We start from the raw sequence: 21,788 nt of genomic DNA, 5'->3' as shown, positions 1-21,788 counted from the left end.
TACTAGTAAATTTTTAATATTGGAGAGCAGCTTTGAAAATTAGCTGCCTTATGTTCAAAGAAAAAATAAGAAAACACTAATGCCCTGCTGCTCTTCAACCACATCTAAAGAACCACACATCCAGAGCTTCAGCCCCAAAGTTGTCCCCATAGCAATACCTGTGATTAGAAACTATTATTTCGGTTTCCAAGGTCGGAGGTGTTAAGTGATATATGACAAATCAGTAACCAACTTGACTGACCTTCTTCAGAATCCTGTACATACTATTAGATCTATCCACCAAATACTGATTTTTCAACTGACGTAATCCACCATTATTGCTCACTGGATGATTACTGCCTGTCAAGTATTGCTATACAGTTAACTTGAAAACAAATCCGCGATCACAGAAAAATCTCTCGGCACCAATATAACTGTAAGAGCAAATAAATGCAAATTGTTATTTTAAAAAGAAATGAGCGATTGAGCCCAGGACTCTCACTAAGCTGGCAGACAGATGCTGTTGCTGTTTATTTGTCCTCTCTAGAATAGGCTATGGTTCGAGGCAACAATAAACCCCTCTGGAAAAGGTTTAGTAAGGGCATTCTCCAAATGCAATCATATGCTTATTTATGAATGGAAGGCATTTTCATTAGGGTACCCGTGGGACGGATCGCTTTTTACTTCATACATTTTATTTTGTATAAAGCAGCAATTGGATTCCAACAGGGCATCCCATCATAGATTTTGGACTCATATTAACACTGTGTTTTTCTTCACATTGAAATCATATTAGTTTCCTAAAGAAAGAAGAAGGTTTTGTAGCTTTTTGCATCATTACCTACTTTTAGTAATTCTCCCTCTTTTTACAAGAAACCCTTTATTATACATATTCTGTATACGTAATCACACTGATATCTGATTGGCTGAGCTGGTGACATTACTTCTTCTCATAGTCAATCACTGTCTTCTTGCTTATATTCTTTTCCTTCTTTAAGCATGATTTTTTTATATTTTTTTTAACTTTGACAATTTGTATTGATCTTTTGGGGGATACAGAAAGAAGAAGGGGTGGGGGAAAAGGACAATAGTTAGAAAACAGTGGCATGCTTACATATGCTTAGTACAGTGGTATGAGCACACCCATTGGTGCCTCATTGTCAGTAATACATGTGCGTTTTGCAGTATACAGATTGAATACACAGTTTCCATCTGGAGAATCATGCTACATTAGTGTACTTAGTTTAACAAATTAGGTCATGCTTGCTTCAGGTATGGCATTGGTGGGTGATTTGGATATTCCCTATCTAGGATACCACTGGGAGAAGGTGGAAATCGGTTTTGGGGGTAACGGGGGGGGGGGGGGAGGAACAGGGAAGTAGGTGTCACTCCCAGGCGTGAAGTGGCTTACACTGACCTTATTCAGTACCGTTTTTCTACATGTTTGTACATTGGTTCATGCCTTTAGGCACACAGCTGTCGGTTGGCAGATACATGCTTTAGCCATCTGCAACTCCGTTCATTTTTTTGGGGGGGGGGATTATTGCGCTCCATGTATTGGCGCCAATCGTCCCATGCCTCTTGCCAGTCCTTCTTTGGAAGGGGGGTTCGCCTGGCCGCTATTTCATATAGCATTGTAGTTTCTAATAGTTGTGTAAATTCGGTGATTGGCATAGGAAGAGGTGATTTCCAGTGTCTACTAATTACCGTAAGGGCCGCCATGAGTATCTGATATGTTAGGTATTTTTGCTTCCACCTCATTCCTTTTGGAAATATTTGGAGGAGGTATGTTTCGGGTGTTCTGGGTAATATTGTTTTTGTGCTCTCTTGAATCATGGTGGAAACTGCGTCCCAGAATGGGGCTAGGATGGGACAGGTCCACCAAATATGGAGCATCGTGCCTTTATGCTGCTGGCATCTCCAGCATATGTCAGATGCTTGGGGGTGTGCCGCTTTAATGCGAGTAGGTACTAAATACCACCTGTATAGGATTTTACGAGAGAGCTCCATGTGTGAGGCACATTTAGAAAGGGTGTTATGCGCCTTTTGAATGTTTTTCCACTGCTGCGGAGTTATATTTGAATTCTTTCTCCCATGCAGTTGTGATGAGAATTTTGTATGATCGTTGTGTGTGTGTATTGTTTGGTAGATTTCAGAGATTAATTTTTTAAGGGGCGAGAGGCGTAGGCATATTTTTTCTACCGCCGTCAGCTGTGGTTCCTGTACATTTCCAGTCCCAATCATAGTTTGCTTGTGGAACCAGGACTTTATTTGTAAAAAGGAAAAGGAGACTTGTGCATTGAGGTGGTAGGAATCTTGTAGTTCCTTGAAACTTCTAAGTTCCTGAGCTTGTAGGAGGTGGTGTAGATGCGTGATACCATGTTCATGCCACAATGTGTGGTTGAAATTGGGGATTATGTATTGTAGTGTTTTTAGGGGCGTGGCTCGTGATGCTTTACCTATCCAACCAACTTTATGGCAGTGTGTGTCCCAAAAGTGTCATTTGTCATGTGTCATTTGTTTGGAAGTATGTGTGTAGGGTGTCTTTTAGTGCTTGAGAGAAGGCATGGTCATGGAGTAGAGAGTCGTTAAGGCGCCATGGTGGTCGCCCCCTGTGCTGGTATTCTCCAGTGAGCTCTACTATGGTCGGGGCGTGATCCGACCAGGTGATGTACCCAATATCGCTATCAGTAACCTTGGGTAAAAGGGTGCCTACAAGAAAAATGAAGTCTATTCTCGAGTGGGATTTATCTACCGCCGAATAGTATGAGAAAGATTTCTCGGTCGGGTGGTACATTCTCCATGATTCATAAAATCCGTATTCCCCCAGCAGTTTATTTAGGGCTTTGCTTTGTGTTCGTAGTGTTGCCTGTCTAGGGGCTGTGGGATTTAACGTGGTGTCCATAGTGGGGTCTAAAGGGTGGTTCAGGTCACCGCATAGAATGGTGGCAGCCGTTTGGTGGTCTGGAATCATAGATAATACCTTGTGCAAAAAATTACGTTGGTGCACGTTTGGACTGTAGAAGCTAATTACGACATATGGGGAGCCATTAAGTAGGCATTGAAGCATCACATATCTCCCCTGACTGTCTGTTTTAACTCGTAAGATTTCTACGGTTAGGGAAGCATGAAGAAGGATCGATACTCCTTTCGATTTTGAGGAGTGGGTGGCATGGTATTGGTGGGGATAGTCCTTTATACCAAAGTTTGGCACCTTGGAGGTGACAAAGTGAGTTTCTTGGAGGCATATGATATCTGATTTATGCTTTCTAGCCTCCTCTAGTACCATGCGTCTTTTGTGGGGGGTATTCAACCCTCTACTATTATGTGAATATATTCTCATGTTATGGCGTTATGGTAGAGATAGCTCGTATGTGGACTCGTAATTTCTATAGTTGGTAGCCTGGTAGGTAGTGGTTGATCAGTGTGCCGCCTGTTGGGCAGTCGTATGACCGTAGCTTGTAGCCTGGGAGTTAGGAGTAGTAAGGGGAAGGGGATAAGGGGTAGTGTGAAAGAAAGTATATATAAAGTGACCCAACTGTGGGTCTTGGCACTGTGGCTCTGTGCCAACGGAGTCGGACGCTCGGGTAGCGTCTCTGGTAGTGTGGCCAATGGGCTCTCATATTGTCACGTTTTCAGATATATCAGAACGTTAGGAGGGGTATAGTTGCGTGTCTCGCTGAGTGTACAAGTGGGTAGCTGAACCTGGGGTATCTCGCTTGGGGGTGCTGGTAGCTGGGCCTCTTCCAAGGCGCCGCAGGAAGTATCCAGGGCGCTGCCTAGTGCCTCAAGAAGTGGGGACCCTGTTCTTGTGGTTTAACTGTGGGGCCTGGCCTCTCCTTAGTATAGGCCATGCCTTCTTTTCCCGAGGGGGGTAAGCTTGCCTGTACCTTAGTCAGGTGGGGACATTATGTGTGGTTCAAGGTAAATAAACGATGTACATATAAACAATTGCAGTAACAATAACAACAACATGCTAATCAGAAGCAATTGACTTTGGCTATAACATTGTGCTTTAAGCAATATTTCAGGGTGTTATATTGATCTCACGTGTTCCCAGGTTGTAGCGGTACGCGGGTTCCATACTGCCGGATCTCAGGGCAGCTTGGATTTCGTCGGAATTTGACGCCATTCTGGTGTTAGACGACCAGTTGGGCTTGCTGGTGCGTGTGTGGAGTCTTTCATAAGTCCCCATTCGTGCATTTGTTTCACGCCGTCTTCGGGTGTATGAATAATTGTCAGTCCTCCATTTTTAGTGACCAATAATTGGGTGGGGTATCCCCAGCGATATCTGATCCCAGCTTGTCGCAATTCTTCGGTGATTGCATGAAATTATTTTCTGCATTTCAAAGTCGCTGCGGAAAGATCTGCCAAGATTTTGACCATTGCAAATTCCTCTGGGGGTTCCGCTCTGTTCCTGCCGGCGCGCAGCACGGCCTCCTTGATGTGGAAGTAATGCGCCCTTAGGAGGATGTCTCTGGGTACATTGTCCAGTAAATTCCTAGGTTTGGGTACCCTGTGTACTCTATCCACCAGAAGCATGTCCACGGGTATGTCAGGGGCGTACACTCGAAGGAGGCCTCGCACATAGGTTTGTAGGTCGCAAGGAAGGACAGTTTCTGGGACTCCCCGCAGCCTGAGGTTGTTCCTCCGTGACCGGTCCTCTGCGTCCGCCATACGGGCTTCCATGACTTCCACTTTGTGTTCTAAGGCCACCACGTGGTCTGCCACCTCATTGTGTGCTGTGGCAAACTCACTGAGTTTATGTTCCACGTGCGCTGTTCTGGTCCCGATGTCTTGTACTTCTTTTCGAAGTAGTTCTATTGAGGATTGCCAGTTTTTCACTAGTTTTTCTGCCATGATGTTTAATGCATCCTCTAAGTGTGCTTTAGTCAGGTTTTCCTGCTCTCCTTGATGGGAGTCAGCTTGCTGAATGCTTCCCGCCGATAACCCGTCGGCGCCATCTTGGTTTATGCTCCGGTCGGTTTCAGAGGCTGCCGCCGATTTTTGGTTAAAAAAGCTAAGTTTATCTGCTTTCTGGGTGTTCTTTTTCCCCTTGGGCTGCGACATGGTGTATTTTGAGGGGTTTCCCCGCGTTCTGATAGCGGATGGTAGTGGGTTGAGAGAGCCCGGGTGCCTGAGCAATTTCCTAAGCAGCCAGGTTGCTCGGTGGTTGGCCACGCCCCCCTTAAGCATGATTTTTAAAGAATATATACCGTATATACTCGAGTATAAGCCGAGTTTTTCAGCACATTTTTTGTGCTGAAAAACCCCAACTCGGCTTATAATCGAGTCACTGTCTGTATTATGGCAATGTAAATTTGGGGCTGGCGCTTACCTCTCCTGCAGCTCCTGTCAGCTCCCTCCTCCTCCGCGGCGGTCCGTTCAGCACCTCTGTCAGCTCCCAGTGTAAGTCTTGCGAGAGCCGTGGGTTCACAGTGCGGCTCTCGCGAGACTTACAGTGTGAGCTGACAGAAGAGCTGCACGGACCGGCGCTGAGGAGGAGGGAGCTGATGGAGCTGCAGGAGAGGTAAGTGCTCTCTGCCAGCCCATCCCCCCCCCCCCATTGAACTGCCAATGCCACTGGACCACCAGGGAAGGAGAGCCCCCCTCCTTGCCATGTATCAAGCAGGGGGGGGACGAAAAAAAAAATAATAATAAAATAATAATACAAACCATATTAAAAATAAATAAATAATAATATAACAAAAAAATTTAAAATAATAATAATAAAAAATATATTAAAAATGCCCACGCCCAACCAAGGCTCTGCATGACACTCTGCATCACACACACACACACTGCATTCACACACACTGCACTCATACACACACACTGCATTCATACACACTGCATTAATACACACACACTGCATTCACACACACACACACACACTGCACTCATACACACACTGCATTCATACACACTGCATTCATACACACACTGCACTCATACACACACTGCATTGATACACACACTGCATTCATACACACACACTGCATTCATACACACACACTGCACTCATACACACACACTGCATTCATACACACACACACTGCACTCATACATACACACTGCACACACTGCACTCATACACACACACTGCACTCATACACACACACTGCATTCATACATACACACTGCACTCATACACACACTGCACTCACACACACACACACTGCACTCATACACACACTGCATTCATACACACACACTGCAGTCATACACACACTGCACTCATACACATACACACTGCACTCATACACACACACGGCATTCATACACACACACTGCACTCATACATACACACTGCACACACTGCACTCATACATACACACACTGCACTCATACACACACACACTGCACTCATACACACACACTGCATTCATACATACACACTGCACTCACACACACACTGCACTCACACACACACTGCAGTCATACACTCACTGCACTCATACACACTGCACTCATACACACACTGCACTCATACACACACTGCACTCATACACATACTGCACTCATACACACACTGCACTCATACACACACACTGCAGTCATGCACACTGCACTCATACACACACTGCATTTATACACACACACTGCACTCATACACACTGCATTCAAACACACACTGCACTCATACACACTGCACTCATACACACACTGCACTCATACACATACTGCACTCATACACACACTGCACTCATACACACACACTGCAGTCATGCACACTGCACTCATACACACACTGCATTTATACACACACACTGCACTCATACACAATGCATTCAAACACACACTGCACTCATACACACACACTGCATTCATACATACACACTGCACTCATACACACACACACTGCACTCATACACACTGTACTCACACACACTGCACTCACACACACTGCACTCACACACACTGCACTCATACACACTGCATTCAAACACACACTGCACTCATACACACACACTGCACTCATACACACACACTGCATTCATACATACACACTGCACTCACACACACTGCACTCACACACACTGCACTCACACACACTGCACTCGTATACACACACACTGCATTCATATACACACACACTGCATTCATTATATACACACACTGTAAATAAATATTCAATTAATATAATTTTTGGGGGATCTAATTTTATTTAGAAATTTACCAGTAGCTGCTGCATTTCCCACCCTAGTCTTATACTCGAGTCAATAAGTTTTCCCAGTTTTTTGGGGTAAAATTAGGGGCCTTGGCTTATATTCGGGTCAGCTTATACTCGAGTATATACAGTAGATAAGTAGACTGTGATTGACTGTGAAGATAAGGTTATATTATGTCTCATAGTACCTATTTAACTTACAAAAATCCCTTATCTAAGGAATGGAAGAAGGAGCAGAGCTGAGGCATCTGTCAGTTCTTGTTCGCTACCATTAACTTTTTTTCTCTATGGAAATATGGGAGAGGAGGTACAGTTATGGAGTCTTCTTTAAATGGGTGCAAAAACATAGCAAAGGCTTAAAAGCTTATTTATAAAAAATTTAAGGCTCCAACATTAGCAGTAGCATAGTTGGGAAATCTAATTGCTCCACCGAAATGTAGTGTACAGGAGAAAGGGGGCTGTTTGTGAACACTCATCTGCTAATATGCCATAATCATTAAAAAAGAAAATGTAAAAGAAATTGACAGTTTATTTAATATTCCTTTTTGTTCCAGTAACATGCTCCAATTCTATTGCTGTGACAGTTGTTTGTTTTGTCCAGAGCATGTCTTTAAACTCATTAAGGTTCATTTTATAGAAAAAAAGGTGCTTAGAAACGGGTAGCAAGTTCCAGTCATACACCTGCTAATTACCTTTCATGTCATTAATGGGCCATTTGTTTGCAGCAACCTGGATAAATGGGCAACATTAAACCAACCCATGGCAACACAGAATATTATAGACAACAACTTCTAATTACACACTGTAATGAGCATGTGGTATATGTGTATGCAAAGGGAATGGGAAAATGGGTTTTGTGAGTGCATTATTACTCACCTAAAGAGATACAAAATATGCTGTAGCTATAATCCGAATTATTTCAATCAAAATGCCACAATATCGAACAGTATAAACGACTAAGAGTCACAGACAATTTCTGTACCGTGAACTCTCCAATGAATGGCATTTTACATTTGTTTAATAACAATAAAACTGCAGCAACCTCAAATGTTTCCCAGTGAGAAAGCATAAATCACAAGCTAATGATAAAGGTGTTATGGAAACTAAGGATGAAGGTCATATTTGATGTTATCAATCACCAGCCACATTGATGTGGCCAGTGTTGTCCTACTGCTTAGCTACCCTTTTTGCAATTAGTGAGATGGGTCTTCTAAATAACCTTGTGCAGAGGAACAGCAATCTCAGCAAGATATTTTAAAAGCAACACTTACATTTTTGGTCTTCAACTCTTTATTTATATTTTCTTTATTTCCATAATTAATAGAGTTAGTAAATCGCCTGGATTACTAATTACTTGCGTGTTATTTCTGAATTGTATTGATTCTGTAAAATAAATAATTGCAGTTATTAACCGTTTTCTAATGTTACCTTCTCCTTTTTCTAAAAAAAATTAATAATAATAATTAAATCTGCTTGCAAATGATCTTAAGAAGAGATGATGTACCTTAAACCAAATCATCACCTACTTTATGTACCTATACAGTTTAATTGTACCTCATGTCACTCAGCTCTGACACAAACTAGAGTTCTGCTTTCAAGACGCACGACGCGTAAATGCTCAAATTGAACTTATTTGACTGTATAGTTAGATATTTATGTTTCTGTTTAGGTTCCATTGTTTTAGATGATTTCAAAACTCTGTATTTTTTAAAAAGGAAAAAAAAACCTTGACAAGCAGCTAACTAGGCCTAATATCAAATGTGCATGTCTGGAAATATATTGTATAGGCAACTGTGTAACTACATTCATTTACGTGAAACAATGCTGGGCTTTTGCACAAACCGTCACTGCACATACTTTGCATGTTACTCTTGTCAAGATGGAAAAATAAAGAATAAAAAAAAAAAAAAAAAAAAAAAGAAGAGATGATGTGAACAATATTATTTCATCTGGTCTAACTTAATCATTATACATTGTTTTATATAAAAAAAAGTTGTAAAACGTCAGTAGATCAAATATGTAACAAATTAACATTGGTGAAGAAGTTACACTGTTACACCAATCTGCAAAGGGCTTTTCCTGATAGACATATTTGTGTGTGTGTGTGCGTTATACTTTTAAAAACATAGCATTATTTTCTGTAAGGATACATGTTAGTGTTGACCCCAGTTACTGGCCTCCTTTGTCAGAACCAGGAGAAGTTACCAGTAAGTGTACATTAAACATAGTTTGACAGAACTTATATACATTTACACTACATTTACAGCATTACAAAGCCCGGATTTGAAAGCAGAATATGCATATGAATGATGCACAGAGGGATTTTGGAAACCAGGCTTACAAGACCACAGTAAGATGCACAGAAGAGGTCTTTTTATTTATGTCAACATATTACAATGAACCTTTTATTCATTATGAAATTAAAAAACTAAACGTGTATAATAAATCACATCAGCATAACTAAAACAGGTGTTACTAATGAGACAAAGATAAGTGATTGCTTCTAAAATGAGTCTGATTGAATTCCCACTACAGTAACCAGAAAAAAATAAATACAAATTGCTAAGCGCATCAGTGGAAATTTTTGTTCTGACAGATAAGGCCTGATAATCTTTAAACCACTTTAGTAGTATGTGTCAATCCAGAATATTAAAGGGACACTCTAAGCAAAATCACTAACCACTATAGCATACTGTGCAAAATTGAGGTTTTGAAGTCTCTTGGCATGCCGGTACTATTTTTTTTTAAAATTGAGGTGTGTATGTTGCCATATTCTGCCTGGGTTATTTGTGGGTGCTGCAGTTTCTTTGTAGCATGTGGGCTGTTATATTGTATAGAATACGTTAATGAATAGTTTGTAGCATTGTGTATGGTTGTGTATGATACCTATGTATGTGGGTTGTGTAAGGGGGCTGCTTGTCGCATTGTGTGTTTGGTGTGTGTTTATTTGTGTGTTTGTGCATGTATGTGGATAGTCCATAGTGTTTTGTTTGTGGGGACTGTGTGTTTATGTGTTTGTGTGTGGACTATTTCTATTATTTGTATAAGTGGGAGGCTTATTCTACAGCTTTGTGTTTATCTAGCAGTGTGGGTGATGTCCCTGGGGCCCAGTAGAGACTGTCTGGCCAGGTACAGGTCAAGGACAGGAGCTACGATAGCTACTGTGGGCTGCTCTACTCCAGTAGGGGGTTTTGTTCAGCAGTCCTGGGATATAGAGATCTGAGAGCTGCAATGCGTAAATTGAGGATTGGCATTCACCATCTGCAATCACCAGTCGGTTTGGACTAAGGACCTCTGATAGGCTGTGCCTGTTTGGCTCTGGTAGCATTGAGTGCCATACAGAGGCACCCCGAGTGCCATGCATAGCACACGTGCCGTAGGTTGCTGACCCCTGCACTATATTGCGTCTTCTCTGCTCGGCCACCATAAGGAGAAGCGAAACATTGGTAGCATGTGACTGGTTAAAAGCGTGGGCTTATGCCCCTGACCTTTTACTGGCCGCCTATTGCAAGTAACACTATGTACTTTACTTAGTAATGAGAGTACATTTGTGAGTAAAAATATGGGGATGAAGGTCTAAGTTTTTACTGAAGGATCAGATAAGTTTTTTCTAATGAGTCTACAAGCAAGTGTGTCAGTGATTGGATCCATGGGTGGTCTGTGAGAAGTGTTTGTGAGTGACAATTGTTTGTGTGTGACTTCTAATAAAAAAACGGATGTAAAATATAGTCCATCTGCACCAAAGGCTTTCATTTTTTTATTAAATGTTACAGATGTTTTATTTTTTTAGACATACATTACAAATACTAAATTTATTTTTATTCAGCATATGTAACATTTTCACTCACTGTAAGCTATCTGATCAGGGCCGGACTGGGATAAAAAATTTTTTTATCACAGCGGCCCACTAAGAAGGGGTCGGGGCAGAGAGGGTGTGTTTTGTCATCACTAACGACAAACACGCCCCCTCTCAAAGTGCAGGCCAGGGCAGACCATGCGCAGAGCTCTGCTAAAGAGCTCTAGCATGAGAAAAAAGCCCTGTATTTGTACTGCACAGCGCAAGCAAATTTAATAACATGCTTGCACTGTGTTTCCTTGCAACTTGTCTCTGGTGTCTCTATAAATGGATACCAGGAGACAAAAATGCCAGGAAAGAGTATTGTGCATGTATTTGGAGCCTGCTTGTGGGATTGTGTGTGTGTATAGAGTGAGCTGATTGTGGTGTGGTATTGTGTAATAAGGTCGGTTTTAGTCGCGTGTTGTGTTTGTGGTGTAATGTAATGTATATGTGGCTAGGGGCTGTAGAGAATGTGTGTATAGGGGATGTAGCAAGTGTGTGTGTATAAGTGATGTAGTGTTTGTAGAGAGTGTGTGTTTAGGGGTGTAGTATGTGTTTGCGTACAAGGAATCTAGTGTGTGTATAGGGGATCCAGAGTGTGTATGTCAGGAATGTAGTATGTGTGTGTGTGTGTGTGTATATATATATATATATATATATATATATATATGTGTATATATATATATATATTTATACACACACACACACATATGTTTGGAAGTATTGTGTATGTGTGTGGTGCAGTGTGTTGGGGAGGTTCTGTGTGTATGTGAGGGGTGCAGCATGTGTGCATGATGGATGCTGTGTGTGATGTGTGTGAGGGTGCGGTGTGAGGGTGCTGTGTATGATGTGTGTGAGAGTGCTGTGTATGATGTGTTTTGTGATAGTGCTGAGTGTGATGTGTGTGAGAGTGCTGAGTGTGATAGTGCTGTGAAGGATGTGTATGAGTAGCGAGGGTGCTGTGTGTGAGAGTGCCGAGTGTGATACTGCTGTGGATGATGTGTGTGATGTGTGTGACAGTGCTGTGTATGATGTGTTTTGTGATAGTGCTGAGTGTGATTTGTGTGAGAGAGTGCCGAGTGTGATAGTGATGTGTATGATGTGTGTGATAGTGCTGAGTGTGATGTGTGTGAGAGTGCTGAGTGTGATAGTGCTGTGGATAATGTGTGTGAGAGTGCTGAGGGTGATAGTGCTGTGGATGATGTGTGTGAGAGTGCTGTGGATGATGTGTGTGAGAGTCCTGAGTGTGATAGTGCTGTGGATGATGTGTGTGAGAGTGCTAAGGGTGATGTGTGTGAGAGTCCTGAGTGTGATAGTGCTGTGGATGATGTGTGTGAGAGTGCTAAGGGTGATAGTGTTGTGGATGATGTGTGTGAGTGCTGAGGGTGATGTGTGTGAGAGTGCTGTGTGTAAATGTTAGGGATTGTGTTTTGGGGTAAATAAACAAATAAATAAATCTAAGAAGGCATTAAATCCCCCCCTCCCTTCTTACCTTTAGCCTGGGAGGGGGGGACCGGCACGCTGGTGAGTGAGAGGGGGGACCGGCACGGTGACATCATCCCTGGTGGTCCAGTGGGTGAGTGAACTCTAGCCTGCAGGCTAGAGTTCCCTCTCGCGAGATCCGGTCATTGCCATGGCAACGCGCCGGATCTCGCAAGAGGAACCCGACGGAGCTGCAAGTTAGAGCTCCGCCGGGTCCTCTCCCTCCCTCCCCAGCCACAGGTCTCTCTTTGATCTCCCCACCGGCCCGTCGTGGCATACAGCGGGGCCGGCGCTCGGATAGTGCCGGTCCTGCAAAGACCGGCAGGGGAGATCCTGGGACCTTCCCCTGCCGCCCTTGGCCCATGGCCACCGCGGCCCACCGTGCATTTGCCCAGTGTGCCCGATGGCCAGTCCGGGCCTGTATCTGATATTCTATGCTTTATGTGCCATGACATATATTGTTTATTGCTTGTTTTAGTCTATTGTTTACTAGAATAATTTGAACACAGATTCCATTTGCTATGTCATGTGGACATGTATATAATTTATGGACCTTATTTTTGTGATTACAATTTAGCAAGCTACAACATCACCATTTTACATTTTAAATTTCTTTGTAGCAAATTAATGTAAGATGGTTCTTGTTTGTAATAGGTTCTAAATGATAATATATATGGAGTTAAAACTTGAAAGATGTTTTGTAGTTTTTTATTTTTTATTATTCTTTATTTAAGTACAAGTAGACATACCTTGGCTTGTGTCAAGCCATACAGTTTACAATTCCAAAGGACAATGTGCACAGCCAACTTGCATTTCTAATCCTTAAGAACAAAGGCAATTATGCAAGTTTTGAACTAACAAAACAAAAACTGGAATTTGAGCTTTATGTTTGTTCAACCATAATTTAGCTTTTTCATATTCCGTGCACCCACACTTATTATATATTACTTTGTTCCGGAAAAATAGATCGTTCATTTCACATCAAATGTTTATACTGTATATGAAATGTAGGAAAAAAAAAACTTTTGTTTTAATATGTATTTCTCTTCTGCTTCATCTTTTTGAGTGGCTTGCTCTGAAGTCTATGTACACACACACACACACACACATATATATATATATATATATATATATATACATTCTGTGTGTCATTTAGAAACATCAATACGTATCAGACTTACATTTTCTTTATGTTTATTCTGCTTAAAATTATGCTGATGATAAAATAACAAAGGATGTTACAGGATGATGGATATTCAACAGCTGATGTAAATTGCTGGACTCAGAAAGGGAAAGAAAGTCTTCAAAGTCAGAGAACAGACAGACAACAAGCCTTGTGGTCCTTTGTCCACTATTCTATATAGCTATGACCATATTAACGTCAGACCTTTTAGCTAAAACTGTGCATTTAAAGAGGGTCTTCATACATGTCCTTATGTAGACAACCACAATTTATAATTCTCAGACAAAGGAAGCCATGTGACTTATGGATACCATCTGTTACTTATGTTCAATCCATATCTCATGTGAGCAGAATAGGCAATATTCTACATGAAACATAATTTAAAATGAATACAATCTAAAAAAAAGTGTGTGAAATTAAGAAATGTTATTTTCCATGTTCTGCATGGCATTTTAACTGTAAATGTCATAATATTAGCTTTTACTACAATAAAATACACAAGAGTACCTCCCCTGTATGGGTTTTATAGCATTTTGGAAAGTTGCAGGGTCAAATATAGGGCTTGCTCATTTCAGTTTTTACACATGGAAATTACCGCTTAGATGGTATACCTCTAAAAAAAAAAAAAAGTAGACAATCATGGGTATTCAAAATAGGGTATTCCATTCTTTTTTAGTCACACTTAGTCACAAATCAAACAAAAGTTAGTGTTAGTGCCACAAAAACTTCCCTTTCACCGATAATATCATTGACATTATACATTTTAATGCTCTAAAACACATCATATTTGTGTTCAGCGATGTCTCATGAATACAACAGTACTCCCCATGCACAGATTTTATGTTTTTTCTTAAAGTTACATGGTCAATATAGGACTTGCAAATTTCATTTTCTGGAATTTTTGTCTGGGTGGTTAGGCAGGAATTTATGTCTGGGTGGTTAGGCAGGTCCCCCAATATATTTGCTTGACAACCCAGGCAGTTCACATGCAAGCAAACCAGCCAATCTGAGTCATGTGATAGTGGCATCATCATGATCACATGACTTGGATTGGCTGCAGGGGGACTTCCTCAGTTTCAGGCAGTTCTCCTGATCAAATCCGGAGAGTATAGAGCATGTAGGGAGGACCCGATTGTTAGGGTGTACATTAAAGCCCTCCTTTTGTAGGACAGCATAGCACGTCCTAGCACTGGGTTAACTCTTTCAAATAAAGTACAATATTTTACAGCAATATTATAATAAAAAAGGGGGAGCATTGATGAAGGATGGTGAGGCATTTGCTACCACTGAAGAGGAAAATGCTATTTCTGTTAGCTAGTGCTAGTCTAGAAAATTCTTCCCATACCCATACAACAGGAAGAGCTGAGTAAAAGAAATAACACACTGAGCTGGGCACAATATGGAAATAGTCACAGCCAGGATCACTGTGATGAATTACACAGAGTTGCAATATAGAGATCCCCACACAACCGCTATATAATGTTCCTTCTTTCTCTCTCCTCCTCGCTCTCTCTCTCTCTCTCTCTCTCTCTGTTTTTCTCACTAGCCCTCTCTTAACTCTCCATTTTATGATCTCATCTTAAGTTATGCTTCAGCAATTCCTTCTTAAAGGAGACTAGGCATGTGCAAAACCTTCTGAAACAGGGCAGATTTCAAACCTATTCCATTTTTTGACATGCCTAGATGCTCTCAAGAAAGTTTCTCCAAATAGCTACCAATGAGAGAACTGAAATATATTACAGAATTAAAGATCATATTTTTTTTTTACCATTTGTTGGCTTACCACCCACCCTCAAGAAAACAATCATTGTATTTCTAAACTATTGCAAACAACTTTTTCCCTCATAAAAACTGGTGGGGCACTGCCCCAAGGGTCCTTGTGGACAAGCCGCCACTGCTGCAATGGTAAATAAAGAGTGGAAAGAGTTAAAACCCCTTCAGTCACTTACTTTTCTCCAGCTCCGGGCTCCCTCGGCGCTGGGAAACTCTCCTCCTCCTGCCAAATGCGCCGAATGCGCATGTGCGGCAAGAGCCGCGCGTGCATTCATACTGCCCATAGGAAAGCATTACTCAATGCTTTTCTCTGGACGTCCAGCGTCTTCTCACTGTGAGACAGCCACTAGAGGCTGGATTAACCCTCAGTGTAAACATAGCAGTTTCTCTGAACTGCTATGTTTTCAGCTGCAGGGTTAAAACTAGAGGGACCTGGCACCCAGACCACTTAATTGAGCTGAAGTGGTCTGGGTGCCTATAGTGGTCCGTTAAAGGGACGCTATAGTCACCAGAACAACAATAGCTTATTGTATTTGTTCTGATGAGTATATTCAGTCAATTTTGCAGTAAACACTGTCTCTTCAGAGAAAATGCAGTGTTTATTTTTCAGTCCAGGAATAACTCCTCTGACCACTCCTCATACGGCTACTAGAGGTGCTACCTGGGGCATGACATTCAGTGTCTACACCCTCTGAATGCAGACACTGAACGGAATTGATTCAATGCATCTCTAGGAGGAGATGCTGATTGGCCAGGGATGTGTTTGGCTTGTGCTGGCTCTGCCCCTGATCTGCCTCCTTGACAATCTCAGCCAATCCAATGCTTTCCTATAGGATCACCACTTCTGCTGATGTCAGACCAGGATGCAGATCAGGGGCAGAGCCAGCAACAACAGACTGGAATAAAGGTAAGAGTTTACAATATTTTGGGGAGTTGGGGGAGGAGGGAAGGGCAGGTTGCTAGATGGTGTTTTTAACACTATAGAGTCAGGAATTCATGTTTGTGTTCCTGACCCTATAGTGTTACTTTAAATGTGCCTAAAACAACAGTGAGGATTATTATAAATAACTTCTAGCATTTAAAATCTGTCACATCCAAATTCCAACATATATTATTTGGACTAGAAAAAGTCAAATGCAATTAGAAAGAGATAATGCTGCTAAATCACTGCAAAAGGGGGAAGAATATGTTTTCAGAATGTCAGAAATGTTTACAATCAAATTGTATAAATCGTGGCATCTATGAGAGTTGCAATATAGAGATCCCCACACAACCGCTATATAATGTTCCTTCTTTCTCTCTCCTCCTCTCTCTCTCTCTCTCTCTCTCTCTCTCTCTGTTTTTCTCACTAGCCCTCTCTTAACTCTCCATTTTATGATCTCATCTTAAGTTATGCTTCAGCAATTCCTTCTTAAAGGAGACACGCGGCACGCTCTTAGAGTCAGGCGGGACACGTGACCGCTTCTCCTGATCTCGCCGTCGGATGAGCCGCGTGCGGCTCGTGTAGGAGCCGGACCTCTCGCGGCGAGAAGAGAGGACCCGGCTGGCCCCTGGAGAGGGTAAGTACTGCTACAGTTTTATACTCTAAACAGTAGAATATTATATTCTTTTTTTTCCTGCCTATTTTGTTCTGTTGATTTGTTGCGAAGAGTTTCTCGTGTTAATGAAGACCCAGGCTTTGTAATTTTGATAATTATTTGGTGCCTGATTGCCCCTGTATTTTCTCTTTGTCAGTTTACTCTGATGGCGGCTGCGGACATCTTGCTTATTTCATGTTTGTGGAATGTGAACCTCATTCATGTATTTTTTTTTGTTCCTTTGGCTGCACCAGTCATACTTGATGTGCACTACCCCCCTACAACATTAAAAATAACATAAACATACTTTAAATGTAACAATTTGTTTTGGTATACTGTTTATAAAACTAATATAAAAGCCCTTACCCTTTTACTATAAGTTATTTGTGCAAAAAAAGCTAATTATCTCACACCCAGTGCAAGCAACTGGGCAAAACCGAATATGATCATAGACTGTCAAAATGAAAACTATATATTTATCAAATTTACATAACTTCATTTTTTATTTATTTATCATATGAATGGATAGTGGGAGGTTACAAAGAATTACATATTGCAGTGTCCATTGTAAATTGAGCACAACACAAATCCATTATGCACAACTGCCATAGAATAGCCCCTCTTGTCTGCCATTCTAGGGAATACATATTTCCCAAATGTCCAAAGAAAATAAACATTTTGAATATATATGGGCATAATGGTTAAACTAGGTATCTGTGTTTAAAATGGAATAGTAGGCTACTACAACAGCCTGCATGCATACATACCCTATGTGTCCAGAGCGCGTATGCCCACTATTGCTGTTGTCTGTATAAGTCTTGGTAGTCACTGCAAATGTTTTTTCTCCGTAGGCTATGCACGAGGAGGCCATGGCCAATGCTGAAGCATTTACTGCAATGTATACGCCTGTGGATGATGTGCTATACAAAGAGGCAATTGAAAAAGCCCAAGATGCCTTTACAGAAATGAACCCAACATATACAAAATACATATACACAGGTAATAGTATGGCTTGCATGCTAATTTAAAAAATAAATCCCACTGTGGAAGTTTAAAGGGACACCCAGGCACCCATTAAAACTTTTGCATTGTGCATGTGCATGTGCATGTTAAAGCCAAATTGCTGCATTCTTCTACACCAACAGGTTCTGTAGACATCCATAAACCACTATGTCCTTGCCAGATTACCCATTATACTTCATTGTGTGACACCTAGGGCCCGGGCTCAGACAGGGGTACGCTTGGCATGGAAATCCAGCTACATGGTCTGCACGTCTATTGGGTACTAATCACTTTAAGAGCTCCCTCGCTGTCTCCCAGTCCTTCTCAATGACTCAGCATTCTATAGTCAGTGCTATTCAGTCATTGACCAATCGACAGAATGTGGATCCTGCAAAAGAATGGCCTCCATGGATGGTCACCATGGATAATATAAAGTTAAAAGAAAATATGTTGCTCCCCCAACACACTCACACTACATACACAACACTCAGCCACACTCAGGCTCCACAACTCACACAACACTTAGACTCTTCTACAAACAAATTCAGACAACACATGTGACACTCAACCAGCACCAGTGGCGTCTCTAGGATTCATTTTTAGGGGGGGGGCACAGAGTGGGCCAGGGACAAAAGTAGGGGGAGACATTCAACCCCGCCCCTGCCACATGTTATGCCCCGCCCCCAACACAATGTGTTGTTTTTGTTTTGTTTTTATAATCCCTGGTGGAGGATTCATTATTTTCATAAATAAATATGAATACCGCACTCAAATATGTGATAAATTTCAATAACACTTATTGCTAATGGTATTTATGATTGAGATTAGGAGGTCATTTTGGGGTTAACCTCGAATACCTGCACCTTAACGTAATTGAGTGCCAGCACACATTGTGTTTTTTGATTCATTATTTTCCACCAGGGATTATTAAAAAACACATTTCCTTTGATACAGTGCCATAGTTGCCAACATTCGAAAAAAATGTCCAAGGACATTTTGCAGCACAGCTATCAATTACTGTCTGTGTATAATATCCCTGGACAGTCAGTGCTCTCTGTATAATACAGCGTTGTGTGTATAATAAATTGGGACAGTCAGTGCTCCCTGTATAGTGCTGCTCTCTGTATGATACAGGGTTGTGTGTATAATAAATTGGGACAGTCAGTGCTCCCTGTATAGTGCTGCTCTCTGTATAATACATGGATGTGTGTATAATATCCCAGGACAGTCAGTGCTCCCTGTATAGTGCTGCTCTCTGTATAATACAGGTCTGTTTGTGTATAATATCCCAAGACAGAGAGCAGCACTATACAGGAACACTGACTATCCCGGGATATTATACACACACAGATCTGTATTATACAGAGAACAGCACTATAGTAGTATACAGATAGCTGAGCATATACCCCATGGCCCAATCTCTAGACTACTAGTACCTGTAAACAGCAGCTCCCAGACGTGTGTAACAGGGCTAAAGTGTGCGGCAGCTCAAACAGATGATTCAGCTGTAAAGCGCACTCGCTGGCAGTGTCAAACTGAGAATCCAAAGCAGGCCTGGAAAAAAATGTATGCCATTTCTACAAGTCAATATGTATATATTGTACAGTAAGCACACAAGCTCACTGACATGCGCAAATAGGCTTACTGACAGACAAAACTCTCTGACTCACACACAAGCTTACTACAGACAAACTCATTTGTATAAACACAAGGCTCACTACAAAGAAGTTCAGGGACACACACAAGCCCACTAAAGACAAGCTCACTGACACACACATGGTCACTAAATAGAAGCTCACTGACACACACAAGCAGTACCATCTTAACAGCGTTAAGGGCCCTCGGGCAAAGCAGTGCACTGGGGCCCTTCCTACACAACAACTCACAGGAATAAAATGTTTTATTATTGATAGACTGCTGAGTACATACACACAGTACACTGAATACATACACACACACACACACAGATTTATGAATGCACACAGACTACTGAATGCACACAGGTGTTGCTGAATGCACACAGGCTGATTTATACACGTACACACAGACTGCTGAGTCCATACACACACACACACACACAGATTTATGAATGCACACAGACTACTGAATGCACACAGGTGTTGCTGAATGCACACAGGCTGATTTATACACGTACACACAGACTGCTGAGTCCATACACACACACACACACACACACAGACATACAGACTGCTGAGTCCATACACACACACAGACACACACAGACTGCTGAGTCCACACACACACACAGACACACACACACACACACAGACTGCTGAGTCCATACACACGCAGACTGCTGAATGCATACACACACACACATGCAGACTGCTGAGTCCATATACACACACATACTGCTGAGTCCATATACACACACAGACTGCTGAGTTCATACACACACGCAGACTGCTGAATCCATACACACACACACACAGACTGCTGAGTCCATACACACATAAAGACTGCTGAGTCCATACACACACACATACTGCTGATTCCACACACACACACACAGACTGCTGAGTCCATACGCACACACATAGACTGCTGAGTCCATACACGCACACACACACACAGACTGCTGAGTCCATACACACACATAGCCTGCTGAGTCCATACACACACACATACACAGACTGCTGAGTCCATACACACACAGACTGCTGAGTCCATACACACGCACTGACTGCTGAGTCCATACACAAACACAGACTGCTGAGTCCATACACACACACAGACACACACACACAGACTGTTGAGTCCTTACACACACACACAGACTGCTGAGCAGGGCTGCCATCAGAAATTTTAGGGCCCCTGACACAGCTCAAGATCTGGGCCCCCGGGGCCAGCCCCGAGTCCGCCCACAAGGATGACGTGTGTGTGTGTATAGTGGATTTAGAATGTGTGTCATGGATGCAGTGTGTATAGTGGATGTAGAATGTGTATAGTGGATGCGGTATGTGTGTCATGGATGCAGTGTTTATAGTGGATGCAGTATGTGTGTCATGGATGCAGTGTGTAATGTATGTAATGTGTGTATGCATGCATTAGATGCAGAATGTGTGTGTAGTGAATGTAGGTGTGTGTTTTTGTAGTGGATGTAGTGTGTATAGTGAATGTAGTGTGTTTGTAGTGAGTGCAAAGTGTGTTTAGTGAATGTAGTGTGTGTGTGTAGCGCAGTGCGTGTTTAGTAAATGTAGTGTGTAGTGAGTGAAACGTGTGTATAGTGAATGTAGTGTGTGTGTGTGTAGTGCAAAGTGTGTTTAGTGAATGTAGTGTGTGTGTAGTGCAGAGTGTGTTTAGTGAATGTAGTGTTTGTAGTGAGTGTATAGTGAATGTAGTGTATGTGTAGTGCAGAGTGTGTTTAGTGAATGTAGTGTGTGTGTGTGTAGTTCAGAGTGTGCTTGTAAGGATTCAGTGTGTGTGTAAAATAGGGGGGGGAGTATTATTTTTTTTTTTTGTGCATATTTAAATTTTATTCCCCCCTCCCTGGTTCTTACCGTGCCATGGAGGGGGGAGATCGCATTTCCTGTTGATCCAGTGGCATGGTGGAGGGAGCCAGCCGCGGTACATTGAAGATGGGGCCCAGCAGCACACATTGTCTTCCTTTCCAGCTCCTCTCTGACTAACTCTCACGAGACAGGCCTGCGTGCTGTGCGGAGCGTTGCCATAGTAACCCGTGGCAACGCTCTGGCGGCCGCAGGGTGCAGGAAAGTTAGACAGAGAGCAGCTGGAAAGGAGGACAGAGTGTGCTGCTGGGCC

General features: G+C 42.1%; 1 protein-coding gene across 1 annotated transcript in view; it reads left to right on the top strand.

Moving 5' to 3' along the window:
* Positions 1–21,788, top strand: part of SPATA16 (spermatogenesis associated 16) — a 416,620-nt gene that overhangs the window by 169,871 nt on the left and 224,961 nt on the right. The window contains exon 5 of the mRNA XM_063441689.1: positions 17,855–18,002. Within this exon, the coding sequence (XP_063297759.1) occupies positions 17,855–18,002 (148 nt within the window). The remainder of the gene's footprint in view (positions 1–17,854; positions 18,003–21,788) is intronic.

The sequence above is a fragment of the Pelobates fuscus genome, chromosome 2 (genome assembly GCF_036172605.1).
Source record: "Pelobates fuscus isolate aPelFus1 chromosome 2, aPelFus1.pri, whole genome shotgun sequence".
Classification (NCBI taxonomy): Eukaryota; Metazoa; Chordata; class Amphibia; order Anura; family Pelobatidae; genus Pelobates; species Pelobates fuscus.
Note: the sequence above shows the minus strand (reverse complement) of the source record. Positions and strands in the feature narration are given on the sequence as shown.